The 18,586-nt window shown below is 45.6% G+C and overlaps 1 protein-coding gene across 1 annotated transcript in view; it reads left to right on the top strand.

Annotated features, from left to right (window-relative positions):
• Nucleotides 1-18,586, top strand: part of si:ch73-267c23.10 (serine incorporator 3) — a 44,187-nt gene that overhangs the window by 15,835 nt on the left and 9,766 nt on the right. Inside the window, exons 2-7 of the mRNA XM_034167320.1 lie at nucleotides 9,097-9,258; nucleotides 9,669-9,862; nucleotides 10,833-10,912; nucleotides 15,258-15,395; nucleotides 16,619-16,788; nucleotides 18,406-18,496. Of these exons, the coding sequence (XP_034023211.1) occupies nucleotides 9,097-9,258; nucleotides 9,669-9,862; nucleotides 10,833-10,912; nucleotides 15,258-15,395; nucleotides 16,619-16,788; nucleotides 18,406-18,496 (835 nt within the window). The remainder of the gene's footprint in view (nucleotides 1-9,096; nucleotides 9,259-9,668; nucleotides 9,863-10,832; nucleotides 10,913-15,257; nucleotides 15,396-16,618; nucleotides 16,789-18,405; nucleotides 18,497-18,586) is intronic.

Here is an 18,586-nt window from a genome sequence, read left to right on the forward strand (position 1 = left end):
CAGACTGGGATTTGAACCGAGGATCCTCTGGTCTCAAGCCCAACGCTTTAACCACTTAGACCATCACCTCCCCTAATTTCTCCATTACTGAGGAAATATTTAATTTATTTAAAAGCCACCCAAATTGAGGTTTGCCTGTTATCTGAGCTTGTCGGTGTTTGGATTTCATTTGTCCTGCCCAGGTCATAAATAATCTCAGCCACGCTCCACCTCTACCTGTTTTTGATTGGAATTCTGTTGGGTTTATTTTATACGACACCATACTGTATTTGTCAATAACACGTACAGAGGTTAACTATTTTGGTAATTCATGCGTTTCATCACAAAGGTTTACTACCAGCAGTATATAATACAACCCCAATTCCAATGAAGTTGGGACATTGTGTAAAATGTAAATAAAAACAGAAAACAATGATTTGCAAATCCTCTTTAACCTATATTCAATTGAATACACCACAAAGACAACATATTTAATGTTAAAACCGATAAACTTTATTGTTTTTGTGCAAATATTTGCTCATTTTGAAATGGATGCCTGCAACACTTCAAAAAAGCTGGGACAGTGGTATGTTTACCACTGTGTCACAAAGCGATCACCTTAGTATTTCCTGTTTTTCTTGTTGTTTAATGCTGGCAAATTATACTGTATTTCTTGTCTTTCTGATGCCTGTTTCTGTTTTTTCCTCTCTGTTTAAGGTGCAGCTCCATCCAGAGATGGGTGTGGTATTTGTGCTGGAGACCCTCCTGTCCTGTGCACCAACAGCATTTCCTGTATATTCGTTTTGTGAATTGTTTCTGTGAATTGTTCTGTAATTTATGTCTGTAGCTTGGCCCAAGCAGAGGGTCACCCCTTTGAGTCTGGTCTGCTTGAGGGTTCTTCCTCAGGGGGAGTTTTTCCTTACCACTGCTGCTCTGGGGGTTAGTAAGGTTAGACCTTACTTGTGTGAAGCGCCTTGAGGCAACTCTGTTGTGATTTGACACTATATAAATGAAAATAAATTGAAAAATTGAAAATTGTTACATCACCTTTACTTGTAACAACACTCAATAAGTGTTTGGGAACTGAGGACACTAATTGTTGAAGCTTTGTAGGTGGAATTCTTTCCCATTCTTGTGTGATGTACGACTTCAGTTGTTCAACAGTCTGGGGTCTCCGTTGTCTTATTTTGCGCTTCATAATGCGCCACACATTTTTAATGGGCAACATGTCTGGACTGCAGGCAGGCCAGTCTAGTACCCGCACTCTTTTACTACGAATCCACGCTGTTGTAACACGTGCAGAATGTGGCTTGGCATTGTCTTGCTGAAATAAGCAGGGATGTTCCTGAAAAAGACGTTGCTTGGATGGCAGCATGTGTTGCTCCATAACCTGGATGTCCCTTTCAGCATTGATGGTGCCATCACAGATGTGTAAGTTGCCCATGCCATGGGCACTAACACACCCCCATGCCATGGGCACTAACACACCCCCATACCATCACAGATGCTAGCTATTGAACTTAACGCTGGTAACAATCTGGATGGTCTTCTCCTCTTTTGTCTGGAGGACACGACGTCCATGATTTCCAAAAACAATTTGAAATGTGGACTCATCAGACCACAGCACACTGTTCCACTTTGCGTCTGTCCATTTCAAATGAGCTCGGGCCCAGAGAAGGCGGCGGCGTTTCTGGATGTTGTTGATGTATGGCTTTCACTTTGCATGGTAGAGTTTTAACTTGCACTTGTAGATGTAGCGATGAACTGTGTTAACTGACAATGGTTTTCCAGGGGTCGAATTAGTATGTGCATGTGCTACTTTGTGCATGTATTATTCGAGTGGTGCACGTAATTTTATACTGCATTAGCACTGGTGCAACTAACTTTATCCAGGTTTTATCAACTATAAGCACCGGTAGAATGAACCAATAAAGGAATAAATAAGGACAAAAACAATTTCCAATGTGTTGTCTTCATCTTCCCTGCGTTTTATGACTCTCACACATGGAGCGAGTTGCTGTGCTCTATTTGTTGTGGAAAGCTGACAGACATCGCCAGCGGCACCGTCCCTGGGTTCACAACATCCTCATGAGATGTTCCCAATTCGGGGAGTTTGATTATTTGCTGCAGGAGCTACAGCAAATAACTGGAGCTGCAGGAGCTCCAGTTTGAGGACCTCCTGTCCCGTTCACGCGTGCATATGTAAACAAAGAAAAGAAAAATGTTGTGTGGGCCACCAGAAGAAGAGGTACTGCTGGCCCACCACCAGAGGGCGCCCTGCCTGAAGTGCGGGCTTCAGGCACGAGAGGGCGCTGCCGCCACGGACACAGCCGGGGGTGACAGCTGTCACTCATTATCTCCTGACAGCTGTCACCCATTCATGCTTCATCTCACTCCATAAAACCCGGACGTCATCTCCACCTCATTGCCGAGATATCGTCGAACCGTTCAGGTAGTATTCTCAGCCGTAAAGTAAACTGTGTGTCAGTCTGAACTCTTTTTTGCAGCCGTTTTCCTGTGGTATTCCTTACCGGCGTTTGGTGTGATCAGCGACAGCTTCGCTTCACACATTTACCAGATAAGTGAATAGACAGAAGCTGCACGAGTGTGTGTTAGAGGTGGAGGTGGAATTCCCACCGTTGTTGCTACTGGGTGTGCACACACCCATATCTTATTGTCTCTGCTCCCTGCCAGCAGTACCAGATCCGACCTTCGAAGACGGTGGCCACCTGGGGACTCGGGACCTGGCGGCTCCAGTATTCTCCGGGTTCGGTGGCGGAGGAAATCGTGTGGTTCCGGTTCATCCCAGGACAGACGTCTTCTATCCTCGAGCCTGCCCACACGTTACCCTTGTGATTGACTGTCTGTAAAATTTCACATTCCTCTGTGTTGTGCTCATTCACAACAGTAAAGTGTTCATATTTGACTCTTTCATTGTCCGTTCATTTACGCCCCCTGTTGTGGGTCCGTGTCACTACACTTTCACAACAGGATATCTCGGCCAGCGTCATGGATCCCGAGGGGCGTCACCCATCAGTTGGACAGCCAATGGAAGAGCAGGGTGCACAGGCGTCTGCAGGAGGCGTGCCCGGTGAGTTGCAGCAAATCCTCACCGCCTTTACCGCTCGGATGGATTTGATGTCCGAGCAAAACGTCATCCTTAATTGCAGGATGGAGGCTCTCACCGCACAGGTGGAAGCGCGCGATCAGAGCGCTGCTGCGGCTCCTCCTCCTGCCGACCCGGTGCCGGATATTAACGTTCCACTGGTCGTTCAACGAACCCCCCCACCATCCCCTGAAGCATACGTAAGTTCCCCAGAGCCGTACGGGGTTGTGTGGAGACATGAGCGGACTTTCTGATGCAGTGTTCGCTCGTCTTTGCACAACGACCCGTGATATATGCGTCTGACGCCAGCAAGGTGGCTTATGTTATTAACTTGCTTCGTGGTGAGGCACGCGCTTGGGCTACAGCGCTTTGGGAGCAAAACTCACGGCTCCTTACCTCTTATACTGGATTTGTGAGGGAGTTCAGAACAGTGTTTGATCACCCTAACAGGGGAGAGACCGCTTCAACAGTGCTGCTGTCAATGCGACAGGGGTGCCGGAGCGCAGCCGAATATGCAGTCGACTTCCGCATTGCGGCTGCGAGGTCCAGCTGGAATAACGTTGCGCTCCGCGCCGCCTTCACAAACGGACTGTCGTCGGTCCTGAAGGAGCACCTGGTAGCTAAGGAAGAACCGCGGGATTTAGATGGGCTTATCGATCTCGTTATACGGTTAGACAATCGGTTGGAGGAACGCCGTCGGGAGCGAGGCGAAGGACGTGGCCGGGCACGCGCCGTCCCTCTCCCTTCCGGGTTCGAAAAGGTTCCGCCCTCCCCACGCTCCACAGCCTCAACGCTCCGTGTGGCTACAGCTCCCCCTGCTGACGAAGCTATGGACACGAGCAGGGCCACATTTAGACCACCTAACAGACAGAGGAGGCTGGCCCGCGGGGAGTGTTTTGTCTGCGGTTCTAATGAGCACATGCAGAGAGACTGCCCCAAGCGGTTAAACACCAATGCCCGCCCCTAGAAACTGGGCTAAGGGTGGGCCAAGACATTCACGTGGGACATACACATATTTCCACACGACTCCCAGTTACAATCCTAAGCGGGGATTTAACCCTTCAAGCCCCAGCACTGGTGGACACGGGGTCAGAAGGGAATCTGATGGACAGCAGATGGGCAAGGGAGGTAGGGCTCCCTCTGGTGGCTCTTCCTTCGCCATTGCAGGTGCGGGCACTAGATGGCACCCTTCTCCCTTTAATCACACACAAGACACAACCAGTAACTCTGGTGGTGTCTGGAAATCATCGGGAGGAGATCGAGTTTTTTGTGACTCCTTCTACCTCCCGCGTGATTTTGGGCTTCCCATGGATGTTGAAGCACAATCCCCGGATTGATTGGCTGTCTGGGGTGGTGGTTCAGTGGAGCGAAACCTGCCATTGGGTGTGTTTAGGATCCTCGGTTCCTCCCGGTTTACATGCTAAGGAGGAGGTCAAAGACCCTCCTAATCTGATGGCGGTGCCAGTTGAGTACCACGATCTTGCTGATGTCTTCAGCAAGGATCGGGCACTCGCCCTTCCCCCGCACCATCCGTACGATTGTGCCATTGATCTGCTTCCAGGCGTTGCGTTCCCGTCCAGCAGGCTGTACAACCTCTCACGACCTGAGCGCGAATCAATGGAGACCTACATCCGGGACTCATTAGCTGCCGGGCTGATCCGGAACTCCACCTCCCCGATGGGTGCAGGTTTCTTTTTTGTGGGCAAGAAAGATGGCGGACTCCGTCCATGCATTGATTACAGGGGGCTGAATGAGATTACGGTTCGCAACCGATACCCGTTGCCGTTGTTAGATTCCGTGTTCACCCCCCTGCATGGAGCCAAAATCTTTACTAAGCTGGATCTTAGGAATGCGTATCACCTGGTTCGGATCCGGAAGGGAGACGAATGGAAGACGGCATTTAACACCCCGTTAGGTCACTTTGAGTACCTGGTCATGCCGTTCGGCCTCACCAACGCCCCCGCGACGTTCCAAGCCTTGGTTAACGACGTCTTGCGGGACTTCCTGCACCGATTCATCTTCGTATATCTACACGATATACTCATCTTTTCTCCGGATCCTGAGACTCATGTCCAGCATGTACGTCAGGTCCTGCAGCGGTTGTTAGAGAACCGACTGTTTGTGAAGGGCGAGAAGTGCGAGTTTCACTGCACTTCTTTGTCCTTCCTGGGGTTTATAATCTCCTCCAACTCCGTCGCCCCTGATCCGGCCAAGGTTGCGGCGGTGAGAGATTGGCCCCAACCAACAAGCCGTAGGGAGCTGCAACAGTTCCTCGGCTTCGCTAATTTCTATAGGAGGTTCATTAAGGGCTACAGTCAGGTAGTTAGCCCCCTGACAGCCCTGACCTCTCCAAAAGTCCCCTTCACCTGGTCGGATCGGTGCGAAGCCGCGTTCAAGGAGTTGAAACAACAGTTCTCTACTGCGCCAGTTTTGGTGCAGCCCGACCCTAGCCGCCAGTTTGTGGTTGAAGTGGACGCCTCTGACTCAGGGATAGGAGCCGTGCTATCCCAGAGCGGAGAGACCGATAAGGTTCTTCACCCGTGTGCCTACTTTTCTCGCAGGTTGACCCCGGCTGAACGGAACTATGACGTTGGCAATCGAGAACTCCTTGCTGTGAAAGAGGCTCTTGAGGAGTGGAGACACCTGTTGGAGGGAGCGTCTGTGCCGTTCACGGTTTTCACTGACCATCGGAACTTGGAGTATATCAGGACCGCCAGGCGGCTGAACCCCAGGCAAGCCCGCTGGTCACTGTTCTTCGGGCGTTTTGACTTCCGGATCACCTATCGCCCAGGGACCAAGAACCAGAGATCGGATGCCTTGTCCCGGGTACACGAAGAGGAGGTCAAAACTGCGCTGTCGGATCCACCGGAGCCCATCCTTCCTGAGTCCACTATCGTGGCCACCCTCACCTGGGACGTGGAGAAGATCGTCCGGGAGGCCCTGGCACGAAGCCCGGACCCGGGAACTGGACCGAAAGACAGACTCTACGTCCCAGCAGAGGCCAGGGCTGCGGTCCTAGACTTCTGTCACGGTTCCAAGCTCTCCTGTCATCCGGGGGTGCGAAGGACCGTGGCAGTTGTCCGGCAGCGCTTCTGGTGGGCGTCTATGGAGGCCGACGTCCGGGAGTACATCCAGGCCTGCACCACCTGCGACAGGGGCAAGGCTGACCACAGGAAGTCCCAAGGACTGCTCCAGCCGCTTCCTGTGCCTCATCGCCCCTGGTCCCACATCGGCCTGGATTTTGTCACGGGCCTCCCACCGTCCCAGGGCAACACCACCATCCTCACAATAGTGGACCGATTCTCTAAGGCGGCCCACTTCGTGGCCCTCCCAAAGCTCCCTATGGCCCAGGAGACAGCGGACCTCCTGGTCCACCACGTCGTTGTCTGCATGGGATACCTACTGACGTTGTCTCGGATCGTGGTCCCCAGTTTTCCTCTCAAGTCTGGAGGAGTTTCTGCAGGGAACTGGGGGCCAACGTGAGCCTCTCGTCCGGGTACCATCCACAGACGAACGGACAGGCAGAACGGGCCAACCAGGAGTTGGAACAGACCCTCCGCTGTGTGACATCCGCGCACCCGACGGCCTGGAGCAACCACCTGGCCTGGATCGAGTATGCACATAACAGCCAGGTGTCTTTCGTCACCGGCCTCTCCCCGTTTGAGGTGTGTTTGGGGTACCAGCCCCCATTATTTCCCGTGGTGGAGGGAGAGGTCGGTGTGCCCTCGGTCCGGGCCCACCTTCGGAGGTGCCGTCGGGTGTGGCGCACCGCCCGTTCTGCCTTGTTGAAGGCCCGGACGAGGGCCAAGACCCATGCAGACCACCGGCGGTCCCCGGCCCCTGCATACCAGCCCGGGCAGGAGGTGTGGCTATCGACAAAGGACATTCCGCTTCAGGTGCAATCACCGAAACTGATGGACAGGTTCATCGGACCCTTCCGTATCCTCAAGGTCCTCAGCCCTGCCGCAGTGAGGCTCCAACTCCCAGCTTCACTGCAGATCCACCCGGTATTCCACATCTCCAGAATCAAACCACACCACGCCTCACCCCTCTGTGCTCCCGGTCTGGTGCCGCCTCCTGCCCGGATCATTGACGGGGAGCTGGCCTGGACAGTGCGCCGGCTCCTGGACGTCCGTCGAATGGGCCGGGGGTTCCAATATCTGGTGGACTGGGAGGGGTATGGACCCGAAGAACGCTCCTGGGTGAAGAGGAGCTTCATCCTGGATCCGGCCCTCCTGGCCGATTTCTACCGTCGACATCCCGATAAACCTGGTTGAGGGGGGGGGTCCTGTTGTGTGGGCCGCCAGAAGAGGAGGTACTGCTGGCCCACCACCAGAGGGCGCCCTGCCTGAAGTGTGTGTTAGAGGTGGAGGTGGAATTCCCACCGTTGTTGCTACTGGGTGTGCACACACCCATATCTTATTGTCTCTGCTCCCTGCCAGCAGTACCAGATCCGACCTTCGAAGACGGTGGCCACCTGGGGACTCGGGACCTGGCGGCTCCAGTATTCTCCGGGTTCGGTGGCGGAGGAAATCGTGTGGTTCCGGTTCATCTCAGGACAGACGTCTTCTATCCTCGAGCCTGCCCACACGTCACCCTTGTGATTGACTGTCTGTAAAATTTTACATTCCTCTGTGTTGTGCTCATTCACAACAGTAAAGTGTTCATATTTGACTCTTTCATTGTCCGTTCATTTACGCCCCCTGTTGTGGGTCCGTGTCACTACACTTTCACAACAAAAAAAACTGGCTGCTGCTGTGGTTCCTCACTCTCTCTCCCCTCAGACTCTGTCATAATTGTGTTATAAACCAGTCACCATTTGTTTTATTATACATCTGTGTAGTTAATAAATAAAGTAATCTTCACGAATGATTCGTTCGCGCGCACACGTGAAAAAAAACTGTCTGCCGCTGCTACCGCTGCTGCTGCTCTCCCCTCAAACTCTCCCCAGAGAGGAAGAGTCTGACACATCAGAGGAGGAGTTTTAAGGTTGATATAAGATTGAATTTTGTTTGTGCAAGTAACGTTTTTTTGGTTACTAGCACCAGTGCAAGTAGGTTAAAAAATGTATTTTGACCCCTGGTTTTCTGAAGTGTTCCTGAGCCCACATGGTAAGATCCTTTACACAATGATGTCAGTTTTTAATGCAGTGCCGCCTGAGGGATCAAAGGTCACAGGGATTCACTGTTGGTTTTCGGCCTTGCTGCTGAAAGTTTCTTGTTCTCCAGATTCTCTGAATCTTCTGATTATATTATTGACTGTAGATGATGGAATCCCTAAATTCCTTGCAACTGAACATTAAGAAACATTGTTCTTAAACTGTTGGACTATTTTTTTTCATGCAGTTTTCACATAGTGGTGATCCTCGCCCCATCTTTGCTTGTGAACAGCTGAGACTTTTGGGGATGCTCCTTTTATACCCAATCATGACACTCACAATTAGTGTCCTCAGTTCCCAAACGCTTATTGAGTGTTGTTAGAAGGAAAGGTGATGTACCACGGTGGCAAACATACCACTGTCCCAGCTTTTTTGAAACCTGTTGCAGGCATCCATTTCAAAATGAGCAAATATTTGCACAAAAACAATAAAGTTTATCAGTTTGAACATTAAATATCTTGTCTTTGTGGTGTATTTAATTGAATATAGGTTGAAGGGGACTTGCAAATCATTGTATTTTGTTTTATTTACATTTTACACAACGTCCCAACTTCATTGGAATTGAGGTTGTACTTGCCAGCAACATGTATAGCAGAGTGGGGGAGTGTAATTTTGTGAGCTTGATCACAGATCTAGGTTCTTTTGCAGTATGATAATGCTTCATTGTAAAATACTTACAATATTTACAGGATATGTAAAACTTTTGTAACTGTTTTGCAATGTCTGAAAAATGTAATCCGTTTTACCCCCTTTTTCAAATTTTTATCAGTCCATTGTCCTGAACTGGACTGTGCTAAAACATATTTACATGTAATGTCCTCTTGAGTTGATAAAATGTTTTTTTGTTTTCAAGGTGCCATGTCTGTGCAGCGGTGCTACATGTCTGATGTGCAGCTGCTGTCCAAACAGCCGGAACTCCACAGTGACTCGAATCATCTATGCCTTTATGCTGCTGCTGGGGACTGTCGTCGCCTGCATCATGCTGTCTCCGGGTGTGGACCAGCAGCTCAAAAGGGTATGAGTGGACTGTGGAAATATAATAGAGACTTCCATTAAGAACAGTGCAGTACCTTAAAGCCTTGTACAGATAGAAGAAGTAATCAAAATACAAGCTCCACTGTGATACTCTGATTTGCCAGTCAAACAACACAATGCTACACAACAAGATGGGACAAATAGCTGTGGTCTAGTTTTTAATTTCAGTCGTAGCATTTCCAAACTGCTTTTCAGGTATTTGTTATGAACACAGAGGAACAAGACTATGTCCTGTGTCTGCCATCTTACCTTTTTAACATTGTGTCTGATGACCTCACATCAAGGCATCTGATCTGACACATTGTGCTGGATTATTATTTTAAAGAAGCACACTGCACCTGCACACAGTGTGATGTCTTTGTCGTGTAACATTATTCTAACTTGGTGTAGATTCCAGGCTTCTGTGAGGATGGAGCCAGGTCCTCTATCTCTGACCTCAAAGTTGACTTCAACTGTGAAATGATTGTGGGCTACAAGGCAGTGTACCGTGTCTGCTTTGGCATGAGCGTATGGTTCCTGATATTTTCCATTTTGATGATTAATATCAAGAACAGCAGAGACCCACGTGCTGCCATCCACAATGGGTAAGAAATGTGTTATCATCACTAACACAGATTTGTTTAGACTGGCACACTGCATCAGGTGCACAGTAAATTTTGCAGAGTAAAATTTACTCTGCTGGGATGACATTTGGTCCCAGTCCAAATAGAGTTAAATGTGCTCTATTACAGTGCTAAAACAACTCTATCACAGTGTAAAATCAACTCTTATTGGAGTAGAAACACTTGATTTGACAAGATGGTAGAGCTGATTTCACTCTATAATAGAGTGTATTTTTTTCTCTAGACTGGGACCAAATGTTATCCCGGCAGAGCATATTTTATTCAGCACAATTTACTGAGTGGTTTACAGATTTTGAGTAGTTTTTAGGAACGAATATCTGTCTCTCTGTGTGTGTGTGTGTGTGTGTGTGTGTGTGTGTGTATATATATTTTTGTCCTGACTGTGCAAATGGCCATACATTTCCTAAGTTCTCCATGAGTGGTATTGGATGTTTGTGTGTGGTTTCTGACAAGCTTCTCTGACAGGCAGACAAATCTGTTGTCACATACAACCAGAAAAGTGGAGGCAGAAGTAAAAGATGGCATAAAGAACTGGATGCACATCTTACCAAAATAATCCATTGAACCAGTAGCAAATGTTCTCAGGACGAGTCTTCTGGCAGTCAACAAAAACAAAAGGTTTCTCTAGGATGTAGTATTGTATGTAATGGGTAAAACTGAATTGTATCCGATTAATCATGGCTTTCTTATTTAGATAAATATGACATATCAAAGGGTACATTTTACAAGTGCGAAATGCCAGTCCTGTGGTCACTGAGCAGTTATAATCGTTTATTTTGCAATAACATGACACCGTATTGTGACAGTTTGATTTTGGTCATCTGACTTTCTGGATGACTGATATTTAACTTCAAGCAAAGAATATGTAAAAGCATTTTTAATCTAGATTTATATAAACACTTTATGTACTAAACAGTTCATTTGTTTTTAGGTTTTGGTTCTTTAAAATTGGTATCTTGGTGGCAGTTACAGCTGGTGCCTTTTACATTCCAGATGGGCCTTTCAATTATGGTAAGACTTTGACTTTGTTTTTCAACAATAAAGACTTCATTTTAAATCTTATCAAATTCAGACACTCATATTAAATACATGGTTAACTCCATATGTATTTGGACATTGTACTCATTTTTTTTTTTTGTTAAAATCACTGTCTATCAAAGTGAGGCTCACATTGCAGCCTGTCAGCATGTACAATGTAAAAACTGAAGTTTTTGGTGTCTCATTTTAATAGACCAAAAGTAATTGGACAATTTCCTGCTGATGCTTTATTTTGGCCAGGTGTGTATTTTTCAAAGGTGTAAAACTCTGGCTTCAGAAAGTAGAAGCCCTCCCATGTACAGTGAGGAAAATAAGTATTTGAACACCCTGTGATTTTGCAAGTTCTCCCACTTAGAAATCATGGAGGGGTCTGAAATTTTCATCTTAGGTGCATGTCCACTGTGAGAGACGTAATCTAAAAACAAATCTGGAAATCACAATGTATGATTTTTTAATAATTTATTTGTATGCTACTGCTGCAAATAAGTATTTCAACACCTGTGAAAATCAATGTTAATATTTGGTACAGTAGCCTTTGTTTGCAATTACAGAGGTCAAATGTTTCCTGTAGTTTTTCACCAGGTTTGCACACACTGCAGCAGGGATTTTGGTCCACTCCTCCACACAGATCTTCTCTAGATCTTTCAGGTTTGGAGTTTCAGCTCCCTCCAAAGATTTTCTATTGAGTTCAGGTCTGGAGACTGGCCAGGCCACTCCAGGACCTTGAAATGCTTCTTACGGAGCCCCTCCTTAGTTGCCCTGGCTGTGTATTTGGGGTCATTGTCATGCTGGAAGACCCAGCCATGACCCATCTTCAATGCTCTTACTGAGGGAAGGAGGTTGTTTGCCAAAATCTCACAATACATGACCCCATCCATGCTCCCTTCAATACGGTGCAGTCGTCTTGTCCCCTTTGCAGAAGAGCACCCCCAGAGTATGATGTTTCCACCCCCATGCTTCACAGTTGGGATGGTTTTCTTGGGGTTGTTCTCATCTTCTAAACATGGTCAGTGGAGTTGATTCCAAAAAGCTCTATTCTGGTCTCATCTGAACACATGACCTTCTCCCATGCCTTCTCTGGATCATCCAGATGGTCACTGGTGAACTTCAAACAGGCCTGGACATGTGCTGGCTTGAGCAGGGGGACCTTGCTGCCCTGCAGGATTTTAAACCATGACAGCATCATGTGTTACAAATGTAATCTTTGTGACTGTGGTCCCAGCTCTCTTCAGGTCATTGACCAGGTCCTCCTGTGTAGTTCTGAGCTTTCTCAGAATCATCCTTACCCCACAAAGTGAGATCTTGCATGGAATCCCAGACCGAGGGAGATTGACAGTGATCTTGTGCTTCTTCCACTTTCTAATAAATAATCATAACAGTTGTTGTCGTCTACCAAGCTGCTTGTCTGTTGTCCTGTAGTCCATCCCAGCCTTGTGCAGGTCTACAGTTTTGTCCCTGGTGTCCATAGACAGCTCTTTGGTCTTGGCTATGGTGGACAGGTTGGAGTGTAATTGGTTGAGTGTGTGAACAGGTGTCTTTTATACAGGTAAGAAGTTCAAACAGGTGCAAGTAATACAGGTAAAGAGTGCAGAATAAGAGGGCTTCTTAAAGAAAAATTAACAGGTCTGTGTGAGCCAGAATCTTGCTGGTTGGTAGGGGATCAAATACTTATTTCCAGCAGTAACATACAAATAAATTATTAAAAAATCATACATTGTGATTTCCGGATTTTTTTTAGATTATGTCTCTCTCATTGGACATGCACCTAAGATGAAAATTTCAGACCCCTCCATGATTTCTAAGTGGGAGAACCGCAGGGTGTTCAAATACTTATTTTCCTCACTGTATTGCTTCTTCCTGTGCACCTAAAACAGGTGATAATTAGCTCATCCACCTATCTGAAGAGGTGAACTAATTACAATCAGCTGGTTTATTAGGAAGATGGAACAAATATGTGGCTGGACTTTTACTTTCTGAAGCTGGGATTTTCCACCTGTGGTTTTTTTTTTCCCCATGTACACTGACAAATCAGCAGATTAAAAAAACTGTTAATTTGCCATTATTATATATTCGTTGGATTTTACTTAAAGTCTATCAGGAAGAAAAATACTACATATGAACAGGCTGCTTTCAAAAACAGTGATTGTACTAGTGAGGGAAGCCACCAAAATAAACATAAAGGAGTAACATGCCTCCTCAGTGGCTGTGATTGGAGAAACTGCGAGGATCAATGCTAGAGGTGTCCTGTACCTTTTGGCAAAGAAAGCATGGATTTCTTAAGCCTTAAAAAAATTGTGGTCACATCATGATCCACAAAATGTGAATAGCTTGTTCTGCAAAGAGGAAATAGTTATGGCCCCTTCACACATAACACAAAGTTTGGCGAATGAGGCCAAAATTGACGGAAAAAGCCGAAAAAAAGAGAACATTATAAAAGCAATAAAAGCAATCATGTTACTGGTAATGATGTGTAATTGATGCCTGATGACTTGATGGTCTGTGTTGGAATAGAGGAAACACATGGATTTCTTTTTGACTGTTAAAATATTTAATTCCTGTTATAAAGAGCAGACTATACAAGAATTATTGTCCTTCTGTTCCTTTATGTTCATGAACCATGGCCATGGAAGTAAGCAAGGCATTAATGAACTGACATGTAAAAATCATCAACTGATGCACTCATATCATGAACACAGCTGGCTCCACGCATCCAGCTGTCACTGCCCAATCGGTGCGCGGCGCGTTGAAGGACAGTGTCATGTGGACTATAACCCGCGTGGTGGATGTGACATTTGGTTCACCAGCTGACCGTTCACATGATCAGACAGATATTTTCACATGGGCAGCCTGGCTGATGGTGTCTGCAGTGCGCACTGAGGCGCAGCTGAACGCGTTCCAAAGGTGATATGTGATATGTATTTTTTACCGTGTCATGAGAGCATACCTACTACACATGTGCATTGCGGTAGCATGATGAAGTGGAGCAGAGGAGGATTTCTTAAAAAGAAGACCTGAAAGTTCACCTACAATTTGCCAGAAGGTACATCTGAGATGCAAGCCTAGATGTGATGTTTTAGTGAAAGAAGACCCTCCTCTATACCACTTCATCATGAAGCTTTATAACTGGAGATACAAAATGCAGAGTTTGCACAATGCACAATTTCTTCAATCACAGCCACAGAAGCCTGTAACTTCTTCTGGGTTGTCTGGGTGTCTTGGTGGCTTTCCTCACTCTTCTCCTTCTTGCACAGTCACTCAGTTCAAGTTCAAGACATATTCATTGACTTGGAAATGTTCATGTATCCATCCCCTGACTTGTCTGAAGAAAACTGGCAATGAAACTGATTATTTACAGGTATTATACCAAAGGGGCTGATTACTTATGCAACCCATCATCTTGGCTTTTATATTTTTAATGAATTTATATCAAGTTGTAGAGATTTGTTTTCAGTTTGAGTCTAAGGAAGATAATTTTAGAAAATTTTATATTGAGAAGCCTGATTTCCTTTTTGTGTTTGAAACACCATAAAAAAAATTAAAATGCATGAAATACCAAGGGGCTGAATACTTTTGCAAGCCACTGTATGTGCGAAGGGGCCATTATTAAAAGTCATGAACAGAGCGGAGAAGATGGATTTTGGCCAGAGTGTGGGGCGGCATATGAGAAACTGGAGCGTCAAGCCTGAAACGCTTCTCACTTCACGTTCACATTTCGGATTGTACTAGTCCCGCTCACACCACGCATCTTCCTGTAATTTTCAGATGGCTTTGTTTTTATTTTGTTGGTATGTCTTAAAAAAATTCTGCTTGAATGTAAATTTGGCTGCTCAGTTATTTTGATGCCAGACTACAATTTAAGCAAAAATTAAAATGAATTTTTACCAGACTCAGTTAGGTTGTAGCCGCTTCTGCAAGTGCAGCACTGGACGCTGCACAATTTTTTTTTTTTTTGCCCTGTTTTGGAGCGAGTGGTGGGTAATTTCATTGGAGCAAGAACAAAATTGACTACAGCAGGTAACGATCATGAGTACAGTGTGTGTGACGGGTGAGCGGGGGAGGAGGGGCGTACAGCTCTGTGAGCGGAGTCATGCGATTGTTCTGGCATAAGTAGATGCTTCAATAAAGCTGTGAATGGTGATTCAGTGCGGAGAGTTGTTCCAGTCAATATTTGATTTTAACTCCAATATGCTGTGACAGACAGCTAAATTACTGAATGTTTTCCTATCTATGTGAATCGAGCAGTTTTCCTGTTATATGTGAGATCATTTATTTAGTCTAAGTGTCCACTGTGCTGTCTAACCTGCCTGTGTTTTTGCAGCATGGTTTATCATGGGTTGTAGTGGAGCTTTCGCTTTCATTGTTATCCAGCTGGTGCTGCTGGTGGACTTTGCTCACTCCTGGAATGAGTCCTGGGTGGACAGGATGGAAACCGGCAACTTCAGGTGCTGGTATGCAGGTTAGTTGCGACAGTACTTGGTAAAGTGAGGCCCATGTATATTTGGACTTTTGACCGTTTTTATTTTAGCTTTCTCTCACAGCACATTAGAGTTGAAAACGTGTAAGAAATATCAGCTCATAGTGCAATAATTTGAGTGTGACTGCATCCAAGTCAGTTGAACAATTATGGAAATTCATTATGTAAGCTAAGAACAGGATGCACAATGGTGTTTTTTTGCACAATATTGTCAAAATATATTCATGCTCAAGAGCACGGGACACCAGAGTTAACCTATGTCATAACTATGTTATTCTGTGAAAATTTTCATGTCGACATTATATTAACTGATGTCATATAAACACAATTAAAACTAAGCTTCGATCTGGCTGAGTCCGCTCCCTCCTGACAGAGGGCCAATGATTTACAACAGCGTTATAGTCCACACAGTGTTATCCCACATGCATAACTTGTGCTTTCTGAGTATGGATGGGAGCAGCATGATCCCATCAAATGTTCAGTGCTACAAGTGAGGTCCTGCAAATGATTTGCAGTGAATGTACAGCTGATCCACCAAATGCAACAAGCAGGTATAGCTGTTACCAGGCTTAGTTAGGTTGTAGCCCCTTCTGCAAGTGCAGCACTGGACGCTGCAGAAATATGTAGACAAAACAAAGATCTGAAGAAGTTCCAGAAACTGATGTCATAACTGAGTAGAATGCTTTTGTCTGTTGAGTCCAAGACATACAACTGTGTGTTTGATGTAATAAAATGCTATGTTTGCAATAACAATTCTATTTTCTGTTAATTAAGGGACAGAAATTATACATTTTATCAAACAACTGTGAAAAGTAGAAGTTGACTCTGAGACTCTGCCTGTGTGGCTTTGTAATTCACCTTTCTATTACCTCGATTTGGGAGCCGCCTTGTTTATGTTAATTCTGTTATCTTTGGAACAATACCAAAACCAGTGTCAAGTGTGGGAATGTGCTGATGCTGTGTTTCACTGCATCCACAACACCACAGATTCACCACATGTCCTGGATGGCAGCTACAGTGTAATACAGTTGTTTGGAATTGGGGCACAGCGTACCCCCTCGAGAGGAGCCAAGTAAAAAGAAATTTTCAGAACAGATCCACTGATTCTAGTGAGAGATAAACATACTGATATGAATTATTATGATTTAGTTTCTATGTCAGTGTAGATAGATATTACATTTATAATTTCTGTCTTTTCTTTTTAGCTTTACTGATGGTGACAGTCCTGAACTACAGCTTGTCACTAATTGCTGTTGCGCTGCTCTTCGTCTTCTACACTAAGCCTGATGGATGCTTCATCAACAAGTTCTTCATCAGTTTCAACATGCTGTGGTGCATCGTAGCCTCTGTGATATCCGTACAAAGTAAAGTTCAGGTACATGACTTACAGTCTTATTACAGTTTTGTCTCACTGGAAAGAGCATTAATCAGTAATTTGGTCATGTTTATATTGGGGAAAATGCTTTTTGATATCATGGAGTAGAAATAATATATCATGATACATGACAGAAAGATGTAGTGTAAAGTTTAAAATGTTTTTTCTAACGCTTGTGCAGATACGTGCCAGAGCTAAGTCCTATAGAGACCCTGAGGCCTATTGATACCATAACCTGTCCCGGAATCAGGGGCAGATCCAGGATTTTATAGGGGTAGGGGTGGATTTGTGAATGTGTGTCAGCTGCACTTCCCTATGGGAGTCTGGGGCATCCCCCCCCCCCCGCACACACACACACACACACACAAAATTTGGTGCCATTTCCTGCATTTTGGTGATTATTTCACTACAAAATGCAATCACAGAGAGAAGATACTTTATAGTCTGTTTTTTACTCATTTGAACTTGCATTGTACAATCTTGAATGTGATATGTGGCGTTATGATGACAAGGAACAGAAAACATTGGAACTGTCTTTGGCTTAAAATGTGACCAACCTTGTTATACCTTGCTGAATCATGGTCTGGTACAAATTTATCTAGCTGAGTCTCTTGTTGCTGAATAGAGCGTTCAGAAACAGCATTCATGAGCTTTTTTTGGTCCATGAATGGGGGGGAGCTGTGCTCCCCAGGCTCCCCTTTCCCGGTGTCGCAGACTGAACGGTCCACCCCTAAAAATTTTGTCCGCCCTGCCTCCACTGCGCATGCATCATTTCAGAGCTCAGCACCTTGTCTAAGACAGAATCTCTTCACCCAAAGCGATCAAATGGATTAATATGATTACTTAACCATCAGATGACAAGGTAAAACCTCCTAAATCATTCTAAAGTCAGTTTTAAGCAGAAAAGAGGCGAAGCTCGGTGATGCTTTGAAATGAACGCTAGCAGCTCCTGTAGCCATGGCGCTCTGATCGCATCCTCTGTCTTTTATGATGAAATAATGCTGAATTTATGTGGAAATGATTGTTGTACAAAAGCTTGAGATATCTGTCACTGAGACAGATGATGACTGGAGTGCATTATTTGTTTTTATATCTTTAAATGGCCTCGCCCCGCCCTACCTCTCTGAGCTACTTCACCCCTATACCCCTGCACATTGCCTCCGGTCAGCTGATCAGCTGCACCTTGAGGTACAGCGGTCCAAGCAAACGCTCAGAGGGGATCGATCATTTTCTGTTGCAGCTCCAAAAATTTGGTATGACTTACCTTTGCACATTAGACAGGCCACTTCACTGTCTGTTATTCACTGGCTTTTAACACTATATGAGACTTCGCTCTGTTTGTTGTTTTTGCTTGTTTATTGCTGTTTTTATTGTTGTTGGGTTGTTTTGTTGTTTTCATGACCTTTATGTACAGCACTATTTCAGTTTTTGCTTTTCGAAAGTGCTTTATAAATAAAGTTAAGTTGGACGTCCCAGTGAAGAGCAGTGATTTTTAACTGTTTCTGCAGCTCCACTCACCGTGACACATTGTTAGACGGGGTGCTGTTGGAGCAATAAATCAAGGGTGATTACAGTTTAGTGGATATAATCATATATTTTTGTATTGCGTGTTTGCAGGAATACCAGCCTCGGTCAGGTATTCTACAGTCCTCTGTCATTACCCTCTACACCATGTTTCTGACCTGGTCTGCCATGACCAATGAGCCAGGTGAGAGTACTTCTTACACCACTGTAAACGCTACCGTGTACTGATTTCTCCATGAAAAAGTTTGATTTGGAACACTCTGAAGAAAGCTAT

This window comes from Thalassophryne amazonica, chromosome 3, assembly GCF_902500255.1.
Source record: "Thalassophryne amazonica chromosome 3, fThaAma1.1, whole genome shotgun sequence".
NCBI lineage: Eukaryota > Metazoa > Chordata > Actinopteri > Batrachoidiformes > Batrachoididae > Thalassophryne > Thalassophryne amazonica.